At 45.3% G+C, this 27,481-nt stretch overlaps 1 protein-coding gene across 2 annotated transcripts in view; it reads right to left on the reverse strand.

The window, feature by feature from the left end:
* Nucleotides 1-27,481, reverse strand: part of RHPN2 (rhophilin Rho GTPase binding protein 2) — a 54,434-nt gene that overhangs the window by 12,289 nt on the left and 14,664 nt on the right. For both annotated transcript variants that reach the window (XM_058280118.2, XM_071209203.1), the window contains exons 3-8: nt 11,331-11,459; nt 8,318-8,393; nt 5,095-5,172; nt 4,300-4,424; nt 2,499-2,665; nt 282-469 (exon numbers count right to left, since the gene is read on the reverse strand). In XM_058280118.2, the coding sequence (XP_058136101.1) occupies nt 282-469; nt 2,499-2,665; nt 4,300-4,424; nt 5,095-5,172; nt 8,318-8,393; nt 11,331-11,459 (763 nt within the window). The remainder of the gene's footprint in view (nt 1-281; nt 470-2,498; nt 2,666-4,299; nt 4,425-5,094; nt 5,173-8,317; nt 8,394-11,330; nt 11,460-27,481) is intronic.

Below are 27,481 nucleotides of genomic sequence, written 5' to 3' on the forward strand. Positions count from 1 at the left end.
CTGGTACCTCCTAAAAAAGGAAAGAGCCCAAAGGCTGCAGGGCCTTACAGTGACTCGAAGGGCTCCAGGGGCTAACAGTGTCAACAGAAGATCAGGAACTGTCATTATGCTTAGGCCAAGCTGCAGGCAGAATCAGTGATCCCTACCCAAGACATCATTGGTTGCCAGGAGAATGCCAGCCAGCAGCCCCGGCCAGGGCGCACGTGCTGCCCAGGTCATGGGTGCGGCTCCCAGAACAGCCCACCTGCCCCCGAAAGGCACAGGTAGCAGGAGGCACTTACCTTGGCAGCTTCCTGGGACACCTTCACCAGCATGAAGAACTCGTTCTGGATCCCAGGAAGGCTGATTTTCTCAAATACACTTTCTTGGGCTTGTGCGAGCATCATCTTGACCAGTACGCTGAGCATGGCGGGGCTCATGTCATAACTTGGAGTGTGAGTGAATGTTTCCTTCAGGTAGTTTAAAACCCCTAAAATTATACGTTTTTTTGCACATTAGTTGGGGAAATGTATTTATTCCACCATGCTTCTCAAAACTATAGAAGATAACAGAAGCACAAATGTAAAACTGGAGTTCTGATACTTGCCATCACACAGGTGAACTGGAAGACATTATGCTAAGAGAAATAAGCCAGGGGAGTGGGTGGAGCTCGGGGGTTTTGAGCTCCTGCTTCCCATGTACAAGGTCCTGGGTTCAATCCCTGGTACCTCCTCAAAAAAATAAATACATAAATAAAGCCAGACATAAAAGGACAACTACTGAATGATTCCACTTACATGAAATATCTAGAATAAGCAAACTCATAGGGACAGAGAACAAATTAGAGGTTAGCAGGAGCTTGGGGGTGGGTGGGTAGAAGGACAAGTTTTTGCTTAATAGGTACAGATTTATGGGGGTGATGGAAAAGTTTTGGTAATGGAAGGTGGCGATGGTAGCACACTGTGAGTGCAACTAATGCCACTGAAACATACTTAAAAATGGCTAAAATGGCAAATCTTGTTCTACAGATGTTATCACAATAAAAAGAGATACCCTCTTACCTCCATCAATGTTATCTATCTATCTAGTGTCCCAGGACAATCTTAAAAAACCTGATTCTCTGCCAAGACATCCACCTCTATGCCAAGTAAGGAAACTAGCCTCCTACATCCCGGCAGACCTGCTGCCCCCTCCATCCCTGCCTCCCCTGAACAGCTGGGAGGGATTCCATTCATGACCAAGCATGCAATGGAGGTGAAAGAAGAAAGCAGGCGCCGTGACCCAGGGGCTTGCAGGATGACACGCACATGCACGCAAGACCCAGGACATCTAGAAATGCCTGGTTTCCCCCAGAACCCCAGAGATCAATCCAGCCCAGTCCAATGGAAATTTTCACTGTGGCCTTCGGCTGACTTTTTTTTTCCCTTTTGAAAATTAACTGTCCCAAGTATTAACTGACAATCAACTTGGAGGTGAATTATAATCTCTGACATGAATCCCATCCAACTGGTTCCTCTGGTTTTACTGCAGGTCATAAAGTGCACTACAGACAGATCAGCACCCGCTGCCTGCGTCCCTTGGAGCTTCATTTTTTGGACCTGCATGTCTGTATCCCTGTAATCTTGGAGACAAGTGCTTCCTCTGAAAAGGATCTGCAGAGAAAGAAATTGACTCCTACCTGGAATCTCAGCATAGCGATTCATCTCAAAGAATAATCATTTTAACACAAGACTCCACGATTAGCCAGCAAGTCCAAGCTATGATTCTTAGCCGCCTTTCAGAGCACAGCGAGATACATGAAAAGATTCCCTGCGGGGGTCACACCCAAAGCAGAGCAGCCAACCTCAGCACAGCTGCTGCGGAGCCAGCCGGGGGCTTAGAGCGTGGTCTGCACTGCGCCACTGCTTTGTCCCACAATTCCCCAGGAGAGTCTGCCCAGGGCACAGGCCCTCCTAGAGGGGTGCAACAAAGACCTTGGCCACAGGTGAGTCTCACCAGGCTCGCCCACCACACTGGGTCTATGCCAAAGTGTCAGGGGTGACTCGGGAAAAAGAAGTTAAAATGGGAAAAGGGTTTAGAAAAGTCCCAGAAGAAGGTGATGGAATGACTAAGGACGCGTCACTGCAGAGAAGGTCAGAAAACAGTAGCCACAGGCAGGTGAATGGTGGAGTAAGCACAGTGGAAAGGCACAGGTAGAAAAGGAGGGAAAACCCTGTATTTTTTGCTATACAGGAATACTTATGCTGTTCTTCAATAGAGGGTGTAGGAAGGAGAGAGTGTAAAAATAAAAATAAATAATAGAGTATGCAGAGGATCAGCTGACACGTGGCCGTTCTTAGGGCCACGCATATGGAAAGACGCATCGTAATCAAGGATTCACTGCTCAGACCGAGACAGCAGGGGTTTGCATGTTTCAGCAGTTCTGAGGGGGACCTGGCTAGGTGCGCAGGTGCCAAGGGGGACCTGGCTAGGTGCGCAGGTGCCAAGGGGAGGGGCCAAAGTGCTCTGCAGACACCCACCTGCAGCTCTCTGAAAGGCATCCACGGCACTCTCCAGCCCGGCCTGTGCCTGCCGATGGCACCGGGTCCCGATCTGGGTGTAGATGGCCCCAATGTTAAAGAGAACGCTGGCCTTCTCCAGGAGCAGGTTCCACTGGCTGACGGGCACCCCGGTGAAGGAGTCATACCTATTGAAGAGACAACGGTTGGAGGACAGGGGTTATTCCGCTAGTTCACATCAAGCTTTCGATGAAGACACATGAACAAAATTAATTTCTTTCATATGGAGTACTTGTAAATAAGATTAATAAAAACAAAATAAAATTTCCAGAATAAAATTCAAAGAGGCACATGCAACAAAAACTGCTCTGTGAGCAAAGCGACAGGCCTGATTTGACTGAATTAAAACCCCCTATAGACAGATGCAAAAACGAACACTTTCTTTTTTTTCATGAAATATTATCAATTGTTAATCCCTCAGAATTTTTCCTGAAGTCTAAAAGATTCGAGATTTGTTTTAAACTCCACATGTCGACCAGGAGGAAGACCGCAAGCTTCTTCCTAAGACGAGGGGGAAACCATCTTTAGCTCACTGCAAGCACCTAATGCATCTTTATGCAAAGTCATCTGTCTTTCCTTACCAAAGGGAAGGACTCAGGAGCTGTCTCCAGCAGTAAAATTAATTCCAAATATGCCCAAATACAGGTATTTACCCTCCTGTCACCCACACCACTAGGTGCACCCAAAGAGGTACAGCCAAAGAATTTCAATAATATTAACCTTTGAAAATGCTAATCCTAGAGAGAAATTAGATGTTTTGCTTCAGTTGGTTTTTTGTTTTTGTTTTTAAATTTTATGATGGTAACATATACATAACATAAAATTTGCCATTTGAACCATTTTTAAATATACAATTCAGTGACTTTAATTATAGTCACAATGTTGTGCTGCTACCACCAAAACTTTTCCACCACCCCAAACTGAAACTCTGTACCCACTAAGCAATAACTCCCAGCCCACCCTCCCTCAGTAACTTCTAATCTGGTTTCTGTCTCTGTGAATTTGTTTATTCTAAATATTTCAAATGAGTGGAATAGTCCAATAGTTGTCCTTTTGTGTCTGGCTTCTTTCACTCAGTATAGTGTTTCCAAGGGTCACCCATGCTGTATCAGAAATTCACTCCTCTTTAGGGATGAGTAATATTCTATTGCAGGCAAATACCACATTTTATTTACCTGTTCATCTTTTGATAGACACTTGGGTTGTTTGCACCTTTGGGCCTTTGGGAATAACACTGCTATGAGCTTGTGTATCTGTATGTATATGTGTATCTGTCTGAGGTCCTGCTTTCAATTCTTTTAGGTATATACCTAGGGGTAGAATTGACTGGGTCATAGGGTAAATTCTATGGTTAATTTTTTACCAAACTGTGTTCTGCATCAGTTTTAAAAATCTAATCCTATTTCTGTTTGATACCCTTGTCATGGGGCAAAAAAATCTGCTTCCCCACTCCCGTCCCATCTGGGACAAGAATCTTCTCTCCTTCGTTCCACTTTAGAGCCCTGGTGTTTCCCAACACTAAAATAAGGATTCCCCCCACCCCTCCCCAAGAAAAAGCCTCTGGCTCACCTGTTCTGAGAGGCAAGCAGGCAAGGTCTGTTGGCACCATCTCCCCGTCAGATACCCCACAGGCCTAAACACCACTTTACTTACATCTCACCCCACTCTCCTGTGTAACATCAACCAGAAAGGGGGAGGGGGCTGCCCTGCACAACGAGGACAGCCGCATCTGCAGAGGTGCACCTGAAATCGTGGCACCTACCACGTAAACAAGATCCCCATCTGTCTGGTGGGCGGGAAGAATCTGTTCTCGACAAAGCCCAGCTGGATGAAGTAACTCATCAGCAGTTCCACGCCAGCCTGGTCCCTGCTGGGCGTCCGACAGGCCTGATGGGGAGAGAACCGCAGAGGGTGAGCGGAGGAGTGCCAGAGATGCCCCAACGATGCTCCACGCACACACAGACAAGGGCTGCTCACCTCCTCTGGGGGCCGGCCCCTACTGCTGGTGTCTGGAATTCTAGTTTTCTCTCTCTTTTTAATAAACTTTTTAGGTTGAAAGAATTTCAAACTTACAGGAAAGGTGCAAAAATAATACAAAATGTAAACAGAGGACTCCAATAGGCCCACCCCAACCCCCAGATACTGATCGCCAACTTTTAACATTTTGCCACATTTGCCTTATCATTCTACCATCTATCATTTATCTATCTACATCTATCCACCCTCCTAGCTATCCATCCATCCATATCTATCCATCTTATCTATCTGTCTATTTTCTAAACATTTGAGAATACCTTGTATACACTGGTGTCAAGAAGCTGGAGGGACAGACAGAGCAGAGGATGAAGTCAGGAGTCCTGGAATCCAGCCCTGAATTCTCTCCCTGCCTTTTTTTCACATGTAACAAATGGAATGGACCATTTCAAAGGCACCTCCCTATTACCTCTAACCATCTGCAATTCTATAAGACTCCAGGTGTGCAGAAAGGGATATTCTGACGATTCAACAAGCAGGGAAGAGACATGCTCCCCCCTGCCTGCTGCACACAAAAACTTACTTGTCTGAGATCCGTAAGATCTGCTATTTCATCTTCATATAAATAGCTATCTTCACTGTAATGTTCCAGGATAAAATCCTTTATGAAAAAAGAGATGAGATGCTATAAGACGAGAGGCAAAAGACATAGGGTGTGAAACAGCACTACGCCGCTTTGCGTTTAGTTTCCAGACGCTGTCACCGTTCCATGACTGATGTTTGGAATCGGTTCCTCTACTACTATAAAGGCAATTTGTACCTTTGAAAATGGTTTTCAAATGTTACTAATTATGGTATTGATGATATTAATTAAAACGAGGATGATCTGAAGGGCAGAGTTCACCCAGGGCTTCCCATGACATCCCTGGGAACACTGATTAGAGGCCACCTTTCAGGCAATGCTGGAGGATTAGAACATCATCCTTTACACAGCACCATGTGGCTCTGGCAGCTTCTACTGGGACATTTGCAAAAACATTCTTCAAAGAAGAGAAATTACACCTAACACAAGGCAATAAAAGAGAACCCTTATATTTGCCTCAAAGAAATCAAAGAGGGTTCTGATAAAATTCTAAAGGTATTTCTGACTTTCGAAACTTAGTAAACTAGGATTAGGATGAAATTTATGTAGTAGGATAAAAAAATATCTAGCTGACGGGAAGCGGACTTGGCCCAATGGATAGGGCATCTGCCTACCACATGGGAGGTCCAAGGTTCAAACCCCGGGCCCCCTTGACCCGTGTGAAGCTGGCCCATGCGCATTGCTGAGGAGTGCACTGCCACACAGGTGTGTCCCCCACGTAGGGGAGCCCCACACGCAAGGAGTGTGCCCTGTAAGGAGGGCAAAAGAAAGTGCAGCCTGCCCAAGAATGGTGCCACACACACGGAGAGCTGACACAGCAAGATGATGCAACAAAAAGAAACAGATTCCCGTGCCACTGACAACAACAGAAGTGGACAAAGAAGAACACGCAGCAAATAGACACAGAGAAGAGACAACTGGGGAGGGGGGAAGGGGTGAGAAATAAAAAATAAATAAATAAATAAAATAAAAATAAAAGCAAAAAAACATTTCACAACAATGCAAACAGTTGGTGGAGGGGTGATGTATGAGACCTCTGTGTGATGTTACATCTGTTTATTTTGTAAGTTCACAATCTTTACTATACACTTATTGTTTATGCATGTTCATGTATGATATTCTTCAATAAAAAACTTAAAAATATTTTTTTAAAACGGCAGTAAAACAACTTGAATTCTCTGACAAGAACATTTATTTTGCTAGTGCTTTTGAATGTAGCAGTTTTAAAGCCCATTTATTTAAAAGAGAACAAAATCACATCCCAAAGGTTTACTGACCTTTAAACATCCTGGATTCTCAGGCTTAAAAGACAACTTGAATTGCCCTAGTTAAGCCGAATGAACCACTTCTGTGCTACCTGTCTGTGTGGCTCTCAAGCACAAATGTGTAAGGGAAAAATATAGAAACATTCTCATTTTTGTATGACTGACATTGTAGAGTCCCTTTTGGGTTAAAATGACAAGGCTAGATGCCTCAGCTGAATAGCAATTGGACTACTCATCACATCTAATCTTTTTTCTTTTCTTTTCTTTGCTTTGCTTTATTATTATTAGGATTACTGGGGATAGAATCCAGGACCTCATACTTGGCAAACAGGTGCTCAACCACTGAGCTACACCCACTCCCTTACTGTTGTTATTATTACCTCAGGAGTTTTTTTTTTAAGGCAGAACCAGGGATTGGACCTGGGATTTCATATATGGGAGGCAGGCACTCAACCACTGAGCTACATCTGCGCCCCTCTTTTAGTTGCTTTAATGTGGAATTTAGCACGTGACATATATGGATCCTTCAGATAACCATAAAGTTCCTGAATTTCTCCAAAAGTCTCCCTTTAAAATGTTTACACTCTTGTAGCACTGGCATTAAACAACAAACTAAACCTTAAGAAACTATTATACAAAAATAACTAAACAACTTTCCAGACACATGGATTGTTCCAATTTCCACAGACCTGTGGCCTGTGAGAAGCAAGTATCACATCCAAAACATCTGGAGTCAAACTCCCACTCCTAGACTGTTTTCTACGCAGAAAATCAACTTAATCCTGGGTATTCCAAGACAAACTCTAAAATAAACTCCAATGGATCTTAACCTGGATTAATAAGGCAGCAGGTGAAAAGTCCCTGGGCAAAAGGGGCTTATGCTAATTGAGTCACATCCTCTGTCCAAGTACTAACCAATTATTTTCAAAAAGGCAAATTTTGCAGTAGCCAACATGCCATAATTTTTTTTTCTTTTCTAAACCAAAAGAAGTCCAATTAATGGTAATAATATGGAAAGAAAAATAATGCCTTAAAACATTTTTCACGTTGCTGGGATTAATTCCCAAACCCTATGCCTATACTGGAAAGTTCCACCTTGTACCTCCTCTCCCCATTCTTCTGGTAAATGGAAGTCTGAACTGATTCATGGCGCTCAGGTGATGGGCTGGTGAGTCATACACAGGCCACTTCCCACATGGGCCTGCTTAGGAATCTGAATCACCCCCTGAAACGGAGGCCCCGAAGGCAGGGCCTGTGTCGGCTCCAGCTGGGCTCCAGCAGCTGGCTCCGTGCCAGGCCCAGGTGAGCCCCCCAGGACCTTCTGAACGAAGGGAGAGCTGGGCTGCCTGCCCAAGGCACGCCCAGTAAGAGGAGGCCAGGGGTGATTATACATTTTAAATAGGTAAATTGCATGGCATGTGTATTATCTCAAGAAAGCTGTTATTAAAAAAAAAAAAAAAGAGGCAGATACCCTGGAATTAAAGAGATGGGAAAACCCCAAAATTTTAACTATTAAAATATCTATTATTACTTTCATAATAAAGTGCTGGGGGAAAGAAAACGTGACTCTTCTAAAAATAAGGCCTTTAAATTGGTTATAAAATTTAAGAAAAAAAAAAAGATACTAAAAGAGGACACAACTTTAAGATGCGAGGTGCGTCCACTCTCAGGCCCTCTTTGGCTTGGTCTGTCGGAGTCCAGCCTGGGTTCCCAAGCCCACGTATCCAGCACCCAGGAGCAGCTTCAGCACCAACGAGGATGAGGCGAGAACACGAGCAGAGCAGGCAGGGCTCTCTGCGGAGGCTGCAGCAACCCCTCAGATTTAAGGGAGATATACTGTCCGTACCTCGTTTTAGAACACTGACTCTAACGCTAATGCCCGTTGCTGGGAGATTTACCTTGAGGACGACTGAGAAGTCAACATCCTTGGTTTCCTTCAGGCCAAGAGGAATCAGGGGAATTGGGAATGCTTCCCTAAAAGGAACCAAAAAAATGGTGTAGGAGCCGCCCCCCAGCCCGCGCCCATCTCAGGAGCCCCTCCTCACACCGTTTCCACACAGCTGGCAGGCAGGCCCCTCTTCCGTAACGACAGCCCTGGTCATGCCCTTCCCTCTGTTCCACAGCTGAACAGGGCCCCCGACGTCTTCCGCCCACCTACCCTAACACACAGGGCCTTCCCGAGGTGCACCCCGATCCACCCCTCGGGTTTCAGCCCCGGTTCAGTAACGGCGCTGACGAATGCTGTGCGGCAAGGTCTGGACCTGGTGTGCTCGCCGCTTTCCTACCTGGACACGCTGCTTGCCTTGCAGCATGTCAGCCAAATCCCCTCCTCCTCGTCCTCCTCAAGGCAGGGGGTCCCGCCTCTCCTGCAGCCCTCATCACCCTGGAAGGTCTCCACACACACACCCTGAGCCCTCCACAGCGCGTCACCCTAAAAGTCCCATCACCTGCACAACAAACACCTTGAGGGCAGCGGCCCCCTCTGACCCCTGGGTGCACCCAGCTCCCAGCACAGGCCCCGCCTGCTGCCTCCCCTCCCCTCCCCCTCCACCCACTGACCACTCGGTAACCCCACAGGTGGCCTTGCCAGTGCTCCCTCAGCCCTCCATTCTTAGGGGTAGGTCAACAGGAAGCGAAATGCACTCGGGACATATTTTGCAAACAGGGATTTAGCTCCCCGACCTGTAAGAGGAGACCTCCTGGGCTGCTCAGCCCAGCCCGGGAGAAGGCCAGGAATGCTGGGCAGGGTGAGTGGACAATGAGGCTGTAAGCTGACACTGTCCCTGTGGCGGGGAGAAAACAATGGGGCTGCGCTCAGGGCAGGTGAGACCCAACTGGGAGTGTGGCTGCCCCAAGCCAGCAGCAAAGGTACCCCGGTGGAAGGACATGGGGACGCCCACGCCTCTGTCCTTGGGGGGCCCCAGCGCCCACCTGGCCCCACCCCACGCAGGGCTGTCCAAACGACAACAAGAAGGGGAGCATGTGTTCCGGGGCCCCCACCTCAGGGCGCCCCACCCCAGTCTTGGCTCTAACACAACTTTCTATGTGACCTCATGCCTTCCTGGGTCTTCTTAAGGGTACAGTGAGATAAATTCCACCCTGTCTTCCCCACAGACCTGCTTAGAAATCCAGCGGGCAAAGTAGAAACAAACTACTTTGAAAAAAAGCAGAGTGGAGACTGCAAATGCAAGGGGCCCTTCTGAATGAATCCGCACCTCCCCCTCCCCAGGGCTCCGGCACACCGGGGTCTGCACTTCGTGTCTCTGTGGGAAACCCTCACGAGGGACTCCCCTGCTCTTTAGGTCGCAAGTGAGGGGGCGAAACAGCCCAAAAATTTGGCCCCACCTCCTCAAAGAACTTTTACCTTATGGGTGAAATGCGGCAGTTTCACTGGGAGCCTTTATTGACTTGTTTTTGTGAGCAGGTGTTCAAACTGCAGTGGGAACCCAAAGGTTAAGGAGCCAAAGTGCACCCCACGTCACAGAAGGAAGAGAGGGAGGTTTTCACACACTATTGCTTCCCTCTGGCTCTGAGCAACGCCCGCCGGAGGTGCCATGCCAAGGATAAGGAAGCACATTCCAAAGGTGACTCAAACTCCTAAATATCTTCTTTCTGTTAATCCAGGGAACTATCTTCTCTCTCTTTTTAATTGTTGAAACACAAATAAAATTTATTTTTAAATGTCTTATGTATTCTATAACAGACTTATAATTCAAATTTTTATTTAAAAAAGTATTCAGTCCCCTTTCATTGATAACATGACTGGGTTGCTTATTTTATACACTTAAATTGTCGTAAGATTCAGTAACAATAATTAGCTCCAGTATAGCATAGAAATGAAAATATACAAAATAGTTTTAGGAACATGTATATCTACTTGCTAGTACACCTACAGATCATACAAAGGTATATATTTATTTTAAAATAAGTCTTCGAAAACAAAGCCAGTTCAAATTTTTTGCTAAATATGAGAAGGAATCCTTTATCAAAAAAAATAAAAATTGAAGCAGAAATAACACATTCAACTTAGTTTTCTTATACTTTAAAAATGGCATCAATTCTACAAATGGCTATTTCTGAGTTAGAGAACTCTTGCCCTCTGAAGCCCACCTAAGCTTTTTTAGAGAACTTTCATTTCCCTACACTGAAAAATCTGTAAATCTTTTGAAGTTATTCCAAGCTTTTCTTTCTTAAAAATGGACATTTCTTGCAGAGGTAGCTCCCTGGGAGACTTTCTTAGTTTTCTGATCTCAGAAGGCCAAAGCTCAATATTCCACCTCCCACAAACATGCCTAAGGGATGCTTTGGAATTAGAACACTCTTTTCTCAAATATTTAAAGGGATACATTTCTGAAGTATCTCGGTTGCACCATCTCAGAGAACTCACACGGGTCCTGTTATCTTTGACATAAAAGTTCCCGTGTCAAGGTGGTTTCTACTTTTTGTGCAATTATATCAATGGAATGGCGCAGTCAGGCCCTATGTGTGGTGGTGAGGCTGACAGCAGGGCGCAGAGCGGGGAGAATGAAGGGTGAGTCGATCCCCTCTGGCAGGGTGCCCCTCACGGTATGACCACAGAAGAGATTCTAGGCAGAGCCACCACCCACACATGTGTGAGAGGCTGCCATCCCACCTGGACCCCAACAAGTGGCTTTCCCATAAAACCACACCCCCAGGGGTCCCAGGACAAACGCCCTTCCGTTCAACTCTCCAGGCACTTTGCAACAAACTCCACAGGTGATCCCTCCAGCTTCAGCAGCCCGCTCCACCTCAGCCTGGCAATTCCCTCACTTCCCAGTGTGGGGTCTGCCATGCTCCACACCTTCCCCGCCTGGCCAATCCATGCACCCGCCCTCGGTGCACACCTTCCAAGGCTCAGAAAGTACCCGAAAGAAGCACTGCCCCACTTACTCTGTGCTCTGATAGACCCCCACCGAGATGTTGAGCCCCTCAAGCTCCTCCTTGAGCATCTGCAGGTCGGAGTTCACGAAGCTCAGCTCCAGGCGCGCCTGCTCCCGCACCCTCTGGTTCGTGGCTGCTCTGTTGAACGAGAGAGGAGAACTGTAAACCACGGAGTGAATAGGACAATTACAAAAATGCTCTTTCATGAATTGTAACAAACGTACCATACAAAGGCAAGGTGTTAATAATGGGTTAGGCTATGAAAACTCTGTTTTATGCATAATTTTTCTATAAACCTACAACTTCTCTAACAAAAAAAAAGGAGAGAAGGGTGGGGAAGAGAAGTGGCCTAAGCAGAGCGTGCTGGCTGCTAGGTGAGCTCTTACCCATCCCCAGCCCTGCAGTGAAGCTCGGGGGGTTCATGTGCAGATGTAAGTGCCAGAAGTGACCAGATGTTTAGTAGGAATGGCACCTGCCCCCTGCTGAGCCACACCCGCCAGCAAGAGGGTCAGTATGACATAGTCAACATCACCACAGATCTGCCAGAGATAAAGGAGCAGACAATCCTGCAAAGAATTGGCCTCTGGAAGAGAAATGACGACTGCTTTCAGTTACCCCCCTAAAAGACGATAAACTATGGCATTAAAAGGAAATGGAGGGAAGCGGATGTGGCTCAACTGATAGAGCATCTGCCTACCACATGGGAGATCTAGGGTTCAAACCCAGTGCCTCCTGACCCGTGTGGTGAGCTGGTCCACATACAGGGCTGATGTGCACAAGGAGTACCGTGCCACGCAGGGGTGCCTCCCGCGTAGGGGAGCCCCATGCTCAATGAGCGCACCCCATAAGGAGAGCTGCCCCACGCAAATGAAGCGCAGCCTGCCCAGGTGTGGTGCTGCACACATGGAGAGCTGATGTAGCAAGATGACACAACAAAGAGACAGATTCCCAGTGCCGCTGACAAGAATCCAAGCAGACACAGAATAACACAAACAGCGAATGGACACAGAAAGCAGACAATGAGGGGAGGGAGTAGAAAAAGAAAGAAAGACATCTTTAAAAAAAAAAAAAGGAAATGGATGGGGGACTGAGGGGAATGGGAAGTTACTGCTTAATGGGTGCAGATTTTTTGTTTCGGGCATTAAAAAGTTTTAGTAATGGAAGATGGTGATAGTAGCACAACATTGTAAAAGTAATTAATGCCACTGAATTGTGCACTTGAAAAATGGTTAAAATGGAAATTTTGTTACTACAATAAAAGAAAAAAAGGAAATGGAGTTAGAGGAAAAAAAAGAAGATGGATGGGAAAATAGGAGGATGGAACGCTTCGACTCATGCTATGAGGCTAATATCACCCTGATATCAAAACCAGACAAGACTGCAAGAAAATGAAACAAACCAATATCCCATATGAACATATATGCAAAAATCCTCAACAAAATAATGAGCAACCTGAATTTAGCAACATATGAAAAGGATTATATCCCATGACCAAGTGGAATTTATCCTAGGAATGTAAGGTTTGTCTAATAACTGAAATCAATTAGTATTATATACCATATTAATAGAATAAAGAACAAAAGACATCATCTCAGATACAGAAAAAGCGTATGACAAAATCTAACACCTGTTGATGATAAAAATTTCCAATAAGGGAAGCGGACATGGTTCAACTGATAGAGCGTCCATCTACCATATGGAGGGTCCAGGGTTCGATCCCCAAGGCCTCCTGACCCATGTGGTAACTGGCCCATGCGCAGTCCTGCCACGCACAAGAATGCTGTGCCACACAGGGGCGCCCCTGCGTAGGGGTGCCCCACCAAGGTGTGTGCCCTACAAGGAGAGCCACCCTGTGTGAAAAAAGCACAGCCCTCCCAGGAGTGGCACCGCACACAAGGAGAGCTGATGCAGCAAGATGACGCAACAAAAAGAGACACAGTTTCCCAGTGCTGCTGGATAATGCAAGTGGATGCAGAAGAACACACAGCAAGTGGACACAGAGAGCAGACAACAGGGTGGAAGGGGAGAGAAATAAATATATCTTTAAAAAAAAAATTCCAATAAAACTAGGAATTAAAGAAAACTTCCAGGAAGTGGATGTGGTTCAAGTGATTGAGCTCCTGCCTACCACATGGGAGGTCCCTGCTTCGGTTCCCTGTTCCTCTTAAAGAAGATAAGAGAGCTGGCGCAACAGGGAGTGTAGCAAGCTGATGCAACAAGAGACACAAGAAGAAAAACGTAATGAGAGACACAACAAAGTAGGGAACAGAGGTTCCTGGTGCCTCCTAAAAGAAGACAGTGAGCTGGTGTGGTGAGTTGACGCGATAAGATGATGCAACAAGAGACACTAGGAGGAAAAACATAACAAGAGATATAACAAAGCAAGGAATGGAGGTGGCTCAAATGATTAGGCACCTCCCTCCCACATCGGAGATCCTGTGTTCAGCTCCCAGTGCCTCCTAAAGAAACAAAGAAGGGAAGCGGATGTGGCTCAAGCAATTGGGCTCCTGTCTACCATATAGGAGGTCCAGAGTTCGATTCCTGGGCCCCCTGGTAAAAGCAAGGTAGCCTGCATGGTGAGCTGGCCTGAGTAGAGAGCTGGCCCATGCAGAGTGCTGACCCATATGGCATGCTGGCCAGCCCAGAGTGCTGGCCTGTACAGAGAGCTGATGCAGCAAGATGACACAAGAAAAAAGAGACACAGAGGACAGACAATAAGAGACGAAGCAGACCAGGAAGCTGAGGTGGCGCAAGAGACTAAGTGCCTCTTTCCACCTCTGGAAGGTCCCAGGTTCCTGGTGCTGCCTAAAGAGAAGACAAGGAGACACACAACACACAGCAAATAGACACAGAAAGCAAGAGAGCGAGTGCAAAAACAGTGGGGGGTGGGGGGCAGAAAAATAAATAAATCTTAAAAAAAAAAAAAAAGATGGACACAGCAAGAGCAAAACAATGAGGGTATGGGGAGAAATAAATAAAAATAAAATCTTTAAAAAAACTTCCTCAAACTAATAAAGGGCATTTATGAAAAGCCACAGTTACTATCATACTTAATGCTGAAAGACTAATTGCTTTTGCTGTTTGTAATAAACATTGCACTAGAGGTTACTGCCAGGGCCAGTAAAGCAAATAAAGAAATCAAAGGTACCTGGATTGGAAAGAAAGAAGTAAAGTAAAATTGTTTTTATTCACAGATGACATGATCCTGTATGCAGAAAACCCCATGGAATCCAGAAAACGACTACCAGAACTAGCAAACAAATCTAGTAAGATTACAGGACACAAGATCAATATACAAAAATCAATTGTATTTCTATATACCAGTGATGAGCACTCCAAAAATAAAATTAAGAGAACAATTCCATTCACAATAGCACCAAAAAGAATAAAATACTTGGGAATAAATTTACCATAAGTAATATAAGACATGTACACTGAAAACTATAAAACATTGCTAGAAGAGGTTAAATGGAGAGACAGTCCATGTTTATACGACCTGGAAGACTCACCATTGTCAAGGTGTCAACAGTCTCCAATTTGCTGGCATATCGACTCAACACAGTCCCAGTCAAAACCCCAGTGGGGAGCAGATATGGCCAAATCATTGAGTGCCTGCTTCCCGTGGAAGATCCCAGGTTCAATCCCTGGCCCCGGTACCTAACAACCAAAACTAAACCAAACCAAACCAGACTCAGTAAGCTGTTTACTAGTAATTGACAAGCTGATCCTAAAATTTATAAGGAAATACAAAGGACCTAGAATGGTCAAAAAAAAAAGTTGGAGGACTTAGGTTATCTGATTTCAAAATTTACTATGATATTGGCACAAAGAAAACCAATGGAACAGAATAGAGTCCAGAAATCCTTACCTTTATGGTCAACTGATGTTTAACAAAGGTGTAAGAATTCTATGTGTAAAGGACAGTCTTCTTCGACAAATGGTGCTGAAGCAACTGGACTGCCATAGGTGTGTTTTTCTATAATAAAGCTATCATTGTAAGTATAGTACTTTCAGTGAGCTCTCTGAACTGTTCTAGGAAATTACTGAACCGAAGGCGGTGGTCCGGACCTCTAAATTTGTAGCCAGTTGGTCAGAAGTGTTGGTGGCCTGGGTCCCCAAACTTGAGACTGGTGCCTAAAGGACACTCTTACAGAGGCTGGCCCTGAACCTGTGGGGTCTGGCCTACCTCCAGGTAGTCACAGTCAGAATCGAATTGAATGGAGTCACTGCTGTGTTTGGAGTTGGTGTCATAAGCTGAAAGTTGACAAAGTTTTTGTAAACTTTTGTTAACATCCATAGTAAAAAAAAAATGAACGTTGGGAGCAGATGTGGCTCAGGCAGTTGAGTGCTACCTCCCACATGGGAGGTCCCAGATTTAGTTCCCAGTGCCTCCGCAAGAAAAACCAGACAATAAGCAAAAAAAAAAAAAAAAAAAAAAAAAAAAACCCCGAGCAGACAATAAGCGCAAACAACGAGCAAAAACAATGAGCAAAAAACAAGCAAAAGACAAGGGAACCATGAAGGGACGATTTTTTAAAAAATAAAAAAGAACCTTGACCTAAATCTCACATCATATACAAAAAATTAACTCAAAATGGATCATGGACTTAAATGTAAAATGCAAAACTATAAATCTTTTAAGGAAAAAAAACAGGCAAGAATATTTAGAACGTAAGGATAGGTGAAGACTTTTAGATCTGACACCAAAATCACAATCCATAAAAGGAAAAATTTATAAATTGAATCTTAACAAAATTAAAAATTTTTGCACTGCCAAAGGCAATGAAGTGGATGAAAGGACAAACTATAGCCTGGAAGAAAATATTTGCAAACCGTATGACAAAGGAGTTCTATCTGGGATATGTAAAGAACTCTCAAAACTCAACAGTAAAACAAACAACTTGAAAGTGGTGAAATTGGGAAATATGTCATAAACAAAATCTTAATCCAATTAGAAAATGGGCAAAAGACACGAACAGATATTTCACTGAAGAGAATATACAGATGGTAAACAAGCATATGAAAAGGCCAACACCGTTAACCACAAGGGAAATGCAAATTAAAGGCACAATTAGATGATGTATGTTACCACAGTAAAGGGCTATATAATACAGAGAATGAACCCTAGTGTAAACTAGGGACTTTAGTTAATAACATAATTACAGTATTAGTTCAATTGTAACAAATGTACCATACTAATGTAAAATATTAATGGTAGGGAAACTATATAAAGGGTGACATATGGGAACTCTATACTTTCTGCATGATTTTCTGTAAACATTCAACTGACCTAAAAAATAAAAATGAAAAATAAAAAATGCTAAGAGGGAGTGGATGTGGCTGAAGCAGTAGAAAGCCTGTTTCCCACATACGCGGTCTCAGGTTCTGGTGCTTCCTTAAAATCAACAAAAAAAGCAAACAAGCAAACAAACAACTCAGGGTGGCCAGTGTGGCTCAGTGGCTGAGCGCAAGCTTCCCACGTGCAGGGTCCAGGGTTCAATCCCTGGCCCCAGTACCTCAAAACAAACAGAAAAAACAAGGGAGCAGAGGTGGCTCAACCAATTAGGTGCCTCCCTCCCACATGGGAGGTCGCAGGTTCAGTTACTGCCTCCTGAAAAGAAGACAAGCAGACAGGAAGCAAACGATGGGGGTGGGGGTGGGGGATAAATAATTTTAAAATATTTAAAAACAAACAACAAAAAAGCACACTAATATTGGCTGATACAAACCAAAAAAAAAAAAATATATCAGTACATTCCTATAAGAATGGCTAGAATAAAAAATAGTGATAATATCAAATGCAGGCAAAGATGACAAAAACTGATCACTGGTACATTGCTGATGGGATATGATAACATGGACAGTTTCTCGGGAAGATAGTTGGGCAGTTTCTTATAGAACTAAACCTATCACATAGCTCAGTAACTGTACCCCTGGGCATTTATTCCAGAGGAATGAAAATCATAAAAAGCATGTGCGTGAATGTCCATAGCAGCTCTACTTGTATTAGCCCCTGGCTGGAAACAGCCCAAATGTCCTTCAATGGGTAAATGGTTAAATAAACTACGGTACCCCTCTCCACAGAACCCTGCTGCAGCAGGAAGGAATAAACTACTGAGACTCTCCACAGCTAGGAAGGATCTCAAGGGAATTACATGAGTAAAAAAAGTCAATCTCAAGAGGTAATGCACTGGGAAACGGACTTGGCCCAGTAGTTAGGGCGTCCGTCTACCACATGGGAGGTCCGCGGTTCAAACCCTGGGCCTCCTTGACCCATGTGGAGCTGGCCCATGCGCAGTGCTGATGCGCGCAAGGAGTACCCTGCCACGCAGGGGTGTCCCCCGCGTAGGGGAGCCCCACGCACAAGGAGCGCGCCCCGTAAGGAGAGCGCCCAGCGTGAAAGACAGTTGCAGCCTGCCCAGGAATGGCGCCGCCCACACTTCCCGTGCCGCTGACAACAGAAGCGGACAAAGAAACAAGACACAGCAAATAGACACAGAGATTTAAGAAATCTTAAAAAAAAAAAAAAAAAAAAAGAGGTAATGTACTATATGATTCCATTTACACAAATTCTCAAAATGAGAACTCCATACACACATACACACAACTGAATGTAAAACAGGTGGAATCTGAATAACCCTATGGATTGTACTAATGCCAACTTACAGTTTTTTATATTTTTACTATATTATGCCAGAAATTGCCATTGGGGGAAACTAGGTGAAGGGTATATGGGCCCTCCTTGTCAATTATTTCACAACTTCCGAGAATCTGTAATTACTTCAAAACGAAAAGTTATTTAAAAATGATACTAAATGAAAGAAGCCAGATGACAAAATTACACAAGGAATGGATGATAGCGATGGTGGCACTACACTGTGAATGTAATTAACACCACTGAGTTATAGATCTGAATGTGGTTAAAGGGGGAAATTTTTGGTTGTATATGTTACTAAAAAAAACCTCATTATCACTCCATTTATATGAAATGTCTAGAAAAAGCAAATTTATAGAGACAGAGAGCAGATGAGTGGCTGCCAGGTTGGGGGTTGGAGCAGGGATGAACAGCAGACAGGCATGAGGGAAATTTGGGGTGATAAAAATGTGCTAACAGCAAATGGACACAGAGAACAGACAATGGGGGGAAAGGGGAGGGAAATTAAAAACGTGCTAAAACTTGATTGTAGTGATGGCTGTACAACAACTCTATACATTTATTAAAAGTTGCTGATTTTTAAAAATTAAGATGTGATCGTTGGTGGCCAACAAATTTGGGAAACACTGAGCAGAACAAAGTCAAACTAGGATTTTTACTGCAGGCCTTTCTCAGAGCGTACAAGAAGCAGGTGTAGCTCAGTGGTTGGGAGCCTGCTTTTCATATATGAGGTGCTGGGTTCAATCCCTGGACTCTCCTAAAATAAGTAAATTTGCCAGTGTTTATTGTGAGTAACCAAGAAGGGGATACAATGTAGCTGATTAAACTTGATTGCCCATGGAAGCATTTTTGCTGAGGATCCTAAGCACCTAATGTTCTAAGTTATATATTATTCTGGATTACAGAATGGGCACTCAGTGAGACCTATAAGAGCCAGAAAGAATTTAGTGAGGGGAGCAGATGTGGCTCAACTGACAGAGCATCTGCCTACGATATGGGAGGGTACAGGGTTCGATATCCAGGGCCTCCTGATCCATGTGGTGAGCTGGCCCACTCGCAGTGAGTGCCGTGCCACGCAGGGGCGTGGCCCCACGCGCAAGGAGTGCACCCTACAAGGAGAGCTGCCCCATGTGAAAAAAGCACAGCCCACCCAGGAGTTGCGCCATACGCATGGAGAGCTGATGAGAAAGATGACGTAACAAAAAAGAGATGCAGTTTCCCGGTGCCACTGAGGGTACAAGCGGACACAGAAGAACACACAGCGAGTGGACACAGAGAGCAGACAACAGGGTGGGGGAAGGGGAAAGAAAGAAATAAAATAAATTTAAAAAAAAAAAAAAGAATTTAGTGAATTGGGTAAGAGGGGCTTTATTCGGCCTTTAGACATGAGTTGGATTTAAGTACAATAAGGGAAATGATAGAAAGTAGCAGATATAGGAAAGTGAACAGAGCATAGTGCCAGGCCTGTGACGCTTGATAAATGTATTCATGCATCTCATATATGCAAATATATTCCCTTAAAAATTACTACTGACCTCTAAACTTCAAGTGCCTAGACCAAGATCTCCAATCATAAAGTTCTATCATTTATTTTTTCATTAAGAAGTCTCTAATGTTGATTTCTCCCTTTAAATTACCACTTCTGGTTTGTTTTTCATTTAAATTTCATCTTAATAAAAGTCATTGAAATTTATGTCAAGTAAATTATGCCCTAATAGAACTGTTTTTAAAAATCAAGGAAAAATTGTGGGGGAAGGGCACTGTGGATAAATGAAAACAAACATTTAGGTTGAAGGGAGGAGACCTACAAGAGCAAAGGGGTAGCTTTCCCAGGAGCAGAGTTTCCTGGGGGTGGGCAGCAAGGGGAGGACACCCCCAATCTACTTTATAGTCACCTCCCCATTGTTTGCACGGATAACTTTAAATGGATGGATTTGCAGCCATTGCAAAATTCAGTCTCAGTATTTTCAGAGAGCTGGAATGAGGCAAGACTGCAGACTCAGGAGTAAGGGTTCCCCAGGGAGGCAAAGAGGTGTCACTGTCTATATTTTCAAGAGGAGGCTTGGGTATTTGAGATGCTTGCTCCTTTTAGATCAGGCAGCACCACACAAACCACAGAGACAATGAACATCAGCAATGAGCTCTGTCTGAATCATCCCGTCAAATCCTCGGCTCATCCCTTAAGTGGGTACTAGAATCCTCTTCACTGCAGAGGAGGCGCATCAGCCAGGGTCTCATCTGACCAGGGACCCTTCCTCGGCTGATGCAAATGCTGTCATTTGCTCGATCTCCCCACCTCCGATCTACGGCAGATTAGTGTGAGGAAATGGGAGGAGAAGATGACCAACAAAAACATGGCCGACGGACAACATGGCCGACAGACAACATGGCTGCAAGACCTCGCTGAGTTTAACCGTGAGGCCCCAGTTTCTCTTTCCAGGACCTCCCCCTGGCCCCGGATATTCCAAACAGTCTTCACCATGGGTCCCACCATTGGTGGGGTAACCAATAAAAGCTGGGGCCCATCCCCTATTATTAGCAAAGGGATGGAATATTTAGTAGTTTTTGGGTTTTTTAAAGCTTTTTATTTTTTTATTTTCCCCCTTCTCTTCCCCTCCCCCCACCCTGATGTTTTTGCTGAGTCCATTTGCTGTGTGATCTTCTGTATCTATTTCTCTTTTTTGTCTTCTCTTCTTATTTTTTCTCCTCTAGGATTCACCGGGATTCGATCCTGAGGACGTATGATGTGGAGAGAGTTTTCCTGCCAACTGTGCCACCTTAGTCCCTGGTTTCTGCTGCGCTTCACCTTGACTCTCCCCTTGTCTCTCTTTTGTTGTGTCATCATCTTGCTGCGTGAACCACTTCTGTGGGCACTGGCTCTCCACACAGGCACGCTTTTTCTTCTTTTTCACCAAGAGGCCCCAGGGATCCAACCAGGGATCCCACCTTATGGGAGGAGGCCTTATCACTTAAGCCACATCAGCTTCCCTAATTAGCAGTTTAAAAGGTAATCCACAAGGCAGAGCCCTCTCTCTCTGCCTAGAGGGGCCTGCACCAAATCTCGTATGTATTTCCGTCTTTCTCTCCCATTTCTCAGCAAACTCTGGTCTTTCCCCCATTTCCCAGATAAATTTTTTTTACTGGCCTAACTAAACTGACATGTTCATAAATTCTTTTATGCATCATAGCCAAGAACCTAGAGGGATCTGACACTTCTCCGTCTTCACGTCCACCTTGCTCTGCGACACAGGTGCTAAAGCTCTTTCTCTAAAGACCAGATATTTGGGCCCATCAGTCTTTTTCCATTCTATTTCAATTTTTCCTTCCCTTACCTCCATCTCTCCACCTTTCTTCACTGAGCTCCATCTCCGTAATCAACAAGCTATGCATTCTCACTCTACAGAAGACAAGCTGGACCTTGAAAGCACATATGATGGCACATGCCCTCTTACCGCTCAGCAAGGCTTTCACAACAACAACAACAGCAGCAACAACAACAACAACAACCAGGCTCCTCGGCTGCCAGTGAGGCACGGGCAGCTCAGCTTGAAGAATGTCATTGGGTTTTGTGTTGTTGGTTCGCTTTTTGGTTGTCACCACCAGTAAGAAATATATCTTGGGGAACGGATGAAGCTCAAGTGATTGTGGGCCTCCTTCCCATGTACAGGAGTCCCAGGTTTGATCCCCAGTACCTCCCAAAAACAAACTAACAAAAAAAAAACCACCTCCCATTGGGGAACAGATGCAGCTCAATGACTGAATGAATGCCTGCTTCCTATGTATGAGGTCCTGGGTTCAATCCCCAGTACCTCCTAAAAAAACAAACAAACATATCTTATATCACAGCAACACACACATACACACCCACAGAGAGGAAACAAAAGTCTCACCAAACCATACAGCACGTGATGTTCTACAATACAGTCTATTCTATTACACTTGTTTTTTAAAAAAATACTGCTTGCAACCCACTGAAATGATATCAGTACATACCACCAGTCACAACTTGTAGCTTGTAAAATCCTGTACTGCAGAGAAGTTATTGAAAAAATGACTGATTCACAAGGATCCAGGGGAGAAAATTCTCAGGCACCGATACTGGGAGCAGGTTCACTTCTCCTTAGCAACTCGTTTCCTTTTGGCTAATGGATATGAAATGTGTTCCAGATCACATTCCCTTCCTCATAATGGCTGCCAGGAAGCTCAGAGAAAAACTGCGTACCATGTCTAAAAAAGTATATAGGACCTTGTGGCATGTACCAGCTTTATCTCCAGTTAAATCTCTCTCTTATTCTTATCCCTCCTTTCCTCAACTCCTCATTCACTCATGTTTCAATCTTACACAGTCTAGAGTACGTTGAGGTGCCTCAAATCCACTCTGGAATGGGGCAAAATAAACAATTACAACTTCTGTAGAACAAGACATTTGTCTTGCATTTCTCTGCATTCTTTCTGGAACCAGGCATAGTCCTTTCCACATGGAGGGGGCTCAACAAATTTCAGGTGATAGAAGAAGAAACAGAAGAGTGAAGACTACCCACTATGGGCAGCAGGGCAGCCTGCTGATTCTCAGCACTAACGTGGGTCCAACATAAATGTAACATTTAGTCTTGAGCTCCTCCACCCAATACCTGAAGAGCTTCCAAATAATGCCAACTGTTGATTTTCCACCTTAACAGAATGATCGACCACATCTTCTCCTGTTCTGGTTTGGTAACAATTCAAATCTTCGGAGTTCACCCAATCAGTGAGCTGCTCTGGATGTGGACCTCTTTGTGTAGGTCACTCTGGAAAAGGTTGGCAGCCAGGCAAGGCCTTGAGGTTGGTTTCCACAAGGCTGACCTTCGGGTTCAAAAATGATTCAGAGGTCAACCCTAGAGTTTGAGTTATAATGACTTTTCACGGACTCCTTGGTGGGGGGAGGGGGGCATTCTGGAACAAGACAAGGCAATTCAAGATACTGGGTGTGTTCCAGCTCCCTCTGTGCCCAGGCTGGGGACATGGTCTGGGGCAGTGGACAAGAACAGAACAAGCTGGCCCAAATTAGGGAGTAAGACCAGAGCCTGGGCTTGACAATACTGGTGCTCTGCACCTGGGCTCCTTTCCGGAAGAAAACCAATAACCTCTATGGGTCTTTTAGGAAGACTGCGGCCTTTCTTGGCTTCCGTTTGGGTGCACACCTCCTCCAAGGCCCCTACGGTCTGGGGATTGACGTTACAGCCACAAGAAGCCTTGGTCAACCTGAGGCAGGAGAGCGTTCCAGCCCTTTAATGCCAGAGGCTCCCTGCCCAGGTTTTCCAACTACCCCTGGCCTGGACACAGGGAAGGCCCAATCCCTTGGGTCTTTCCTGAAGAACACAAGTGCACTGCAGAAGTTAGGAATATGGAAGTGGATTTGGCTCAAGTGGTTGGGCACCCACCTCCCACATGGGAGGTCCGGGGTTCAGTTTCTGGTGCCTCCTGAAAAATCAAGAACAAACAGCAAGCAAAACAAACAAAAAGCCAACTCAGGGAAGCTGATGTGGCTCGGTGGTTGAGCACCAGCTTCCCACATACAAGGTCCCGGGTTCAATCCCTGGCCCCTGGTACCTTGAGGGAAAAAAAAAAAAAAAAAAGAATGCAAAGGTGTCCCATTACTTTCTAACAGTGTGTGTTACTTTCTAACACCAGGTGTGGACAAGGGAAGGAAAGCCACTACTCCCCACAGCTACTGACCACATCCATACACGCTCAGCCTCGATTTAGTGCTTCTGAGACCTTCTGCACCAAGAGAAACACCTGTGGAATGACAGCTGCTCCGCCAAAAGCCCCAAATGTCTTTGTCTTGAAACCACATGTGACTTTTGCACTCAGACCTGTATGTCCCATTTACGTTAGTATACATTTTTTTCTCTCAAATCTTTTGGTAAAATTGTCCCTCTGGGAACAGGCACCACTATTGAACAGCTTCAGTGGCCTGCAAGCTTTATGGGAGCAGCTCAGCCTTAAACCATCTGACCCCAAATCTTGCTCTTCCAGGAATTCAGGGAAGCTGCGCCCTCGTGTGACAGCAGGTCAGCCAGTCTTGGGGACACCGGCTCCCAGCTTGTCTCTTGGTGCTAGAAGGCAGGTCTCAGAGCTGGTGCCAGCACCAAAGGTCCTGAAGGGCTCACACACCCCACTGTGCAGACAGGCACCACTCCCCCCTCAGCAATGATGATGTGAGCAGCCACGAACCTCAGGTCACTCTCATTACAGACCAGGCTCCCACTGGTTGCTTCTGGTCCAGAGCTTGCCGTCTTGCTCCCTTGGCTTTTAGGGTGTTGGGGTGTTTTATTTTTTATTTTCCCCTTAAACCAGCTGCCCATATTAACAATTCAATGTTCAAAAAGTCAGACCTCCAATGTCTTCTGCAAAAGGAAAAAAAAAAGATCTGGCAACCCTGGGCCTGCCCTCCATGGGGGTAAATTGCAGTTGCCTACTCCAGAGGGGGTGCATGGTCTGTACTTCACCACAGACCCCATTCCCTATTGCCACACAGCACTGGTCCCAACTCCCTTTGCTCATTTCCATGCATTCCTGACCCCGTAAACCTCAGAGCGGGTTCCCTGATCCAGTCTAACAGCTACAACTGCAAAGAGGGAACCAGAAGCTGAGCGAGGTTAAATGGCCAGCCCTGGGTCACACAACTAGTTCATTCAAATTCAACAATGAGACAACTTGTTTTAAATTTCACAAAGACCATCTTGGTTTCAGAAGAACGTCTTCACATTTCTACCCCAGCTTTTCTCAAGGGAGGAAAGGGAGTAGGGAGGAGAGAATGTTATTCTTGCCTATCCTGAAAAAGCACATTTAAAATATCTGATATCCTCCTCATCAAACTCTAGGAAGGTCACAGACTCTTAGCTGATAAAGATTGGAGACAGAGAAGACCTTGAGAGGGTACGAAAGCCAGGTCTTTACAACACCTGCCCAGCTGCGACGCCTGCTTGTCGACGCGGGCAAGGGCTGCTTCACATACTCCTTCATTTTCTGAGACATTTTCCCACACTTGCCCTGCCCCACCCTTCCAAATGCTCTACCTTCAACCTGCAACTGCAGGACATCTGGGAGCCTGAAGACAGAGAGACAGGACAGCAGGGCCTACGCTACAACTAGAATCACCCCTTGCCGCAGGGATGGTGACTTCATCGGCTACCAGGAACACTGCAGGGCCAGATACAGGCTTGGCGAGATGCCCTATTTATTTTTGAGAAACGGTTGGTGCCGTTGAGTCAGATTAATAAATACCTTTAGGGCTTCCTCTGACAACAGTCTCTGGAGAGTGGCACTTTGAACTTTAGGTCACTGTGAGAATCATTAACCCCAGCCCACCCCCACCCCTGCCAGCTCAACCACCCTCTGAGGTGACAATGAGCCAGAGTCACACTTGGGCGTCAGAGGCTGTTTGCAGGTGTCATTTAATGGGGCAAGGCGGACAAAACTGCCCCAGTTCTGCCACTGAAACTCCAAGTCCCCTGCCAAGAAAGGCCTCCCTCTCTAAGGCTACACTACGCCCCCCCACCCCCGTGTCACACTCTATCCAATTTCCCTCTTCCATTGTCCCCTGAGAAAATGTCACTTCCTAACATGATCTGAATTGTTTCCTTGAGTATCTCCAACCAGGGGAATTTGTTTTCACAGGATAGACCAGTGGAGTTTAATATAGCAGAGTATGTAAAGTTCATTGATAAGGTTTCAGGTTCCAACTAATATTTCAGAAACTACCATTTGTCCAATTTTAGTGACACGTCAAAGAAGAATATCCACAATTATCTGAAAGGCTATTAAAATTCTCCTAGCTTTTCTAACTACAAGTCTGTAGGAAGCTGGATTTTCTGTATCTACTACAACCAAAAAAATAAAACCCACAACAGACTGAATTCAGAAGTAGGGATGAGAATACAGTTGTCTCTTATCAAGCCAGACATTAAAGAGATTTGCAAAATGATAAAAAGCAATACTACTCCTCTCTCCACATTTTTTTTTGTTTTGGAAAATATGTTTTCCTTTATAAAATACCTATGAGGAATTTTTAAAATTATTATTTTTTATATATTTAAAGAAGCTTTAGATTAAATAAATTACATAAAAATAAAGGGAAGCAGACTTGACTCAATGGATAGGGCATCCACCTACCACATGGGAGGTCCGCAGTTCAAACCCCAGGCCTCCCTGACCCGTGTGGAGCTGGCCCACGTGCAGTGCTGATGCGCGCAAGGAGTGCCGTGCCACGCAGGGGTGTCCCCACATAGGGGAGCCCCATGCGCAGGAAGTGCACCCCGTAAGGAGAGCCGCCCAGCGCGAAAGAAAGTGCAGCCTGCCCAAGAATGGCACCGCACACACTGAGAGCTGACGCAGCAAGATGATGCAACAAAAAGAGACACAGATTCCCAGTTCCACTGACAACAACAGAAGTGGACAAAGAAGAACACACATCAAATGGACACAGAGAACAGACAAGTGGGGAAAGGGGGGGAAGGGGAGAGAAATAAATAAAAATAAATCTTAAAAAAATAAAATAAAAATACAGGGTTTCCCTTATGCCCCATCCCCTCCCCCTCCCACACTTTCCCACATTAACAACATCCTTCATTAGCACCCATGAGAAATTAAGCATTGTGAAAGCAGGGCCTCGGCCAAATTACTTGATCCTGGTTCCCCTATACTTCAAACACTGTCTGCCACTTACAAGGTGCTCGACAAATGCATTCGTTGCAGGGTGGGGGAAGGGGTGAGCAGGCAAGTCAATCGCAGCCTCCTCCTCCTGGGGAGCCCGCAGCATCAAGACAGCCTATAAGCCCTTCACGTGCAGAGCTGGGCTGTCAAAGTGTCAACCAGAGCCTGCAGCCACACACCACAACGTGGGCGAGTGTGCTGTGACCTTCCCAGCCCCCCAAGCCCGGCATGTGGCAGGCGCTCCCCAAATCACAGGGTCACCATGCCGCACAGTGCTAATCATACCCAGGCCCTGCCTCACCTAGAGAAATGGACACCCTCACACATTTTAAAAGCTAACCTGCTCCAATATTCTCCCAGTCTCCTCCAGTAACAATTTCCCTTTCACCCAGTGACAAAAGTCACTGGAGAAGAAGTCCCCAGACAGTCCCTGCCCTCCCCACCCAAGGACCTTGAGGCCTCTGCCATTCCTCGAATAACAACCAGCACAGGCCTGGTCTCGCTATTCTTGATGAGGCAGGTTCATGTGGGAACTTTTGCAGTCCTTCACAGTAAAAACGAATATTGCTAACATAACATTTTGTGTGATCTATGTATCCTTTAAAAATAAAATTAAAAATATATTTTAAAAAACGAACAATGCACTAGGTAAAAGAACATGAAATGCTGAAGGGAGTAAAATGGAATATAATGGTCACCTCCATCCCCTATTCCTTGTCTCACTCCCATAAGCAGACTCTACTAACAGCTTTCTTTGTACCGTTTGTAAAACATCTGTGGATATACAGAAGCAGAGGTGCCTGTGCTT

Source organism: Dasypus novemcinctus, chromosome 18 (genome assembly GCF_030445035.2).
Source record: "Dasypus novemcinctus isolate mDasNov1 chromosome 18, mDasNov1.1.hap2, whole genome shotgun sequence".
Lineage (NCBI taxonomy): Eukaryota > Metazoa > Chordata > Mammalia > Cingulata > Dasypodidae > Dasypus > Dasypus novemcinctus.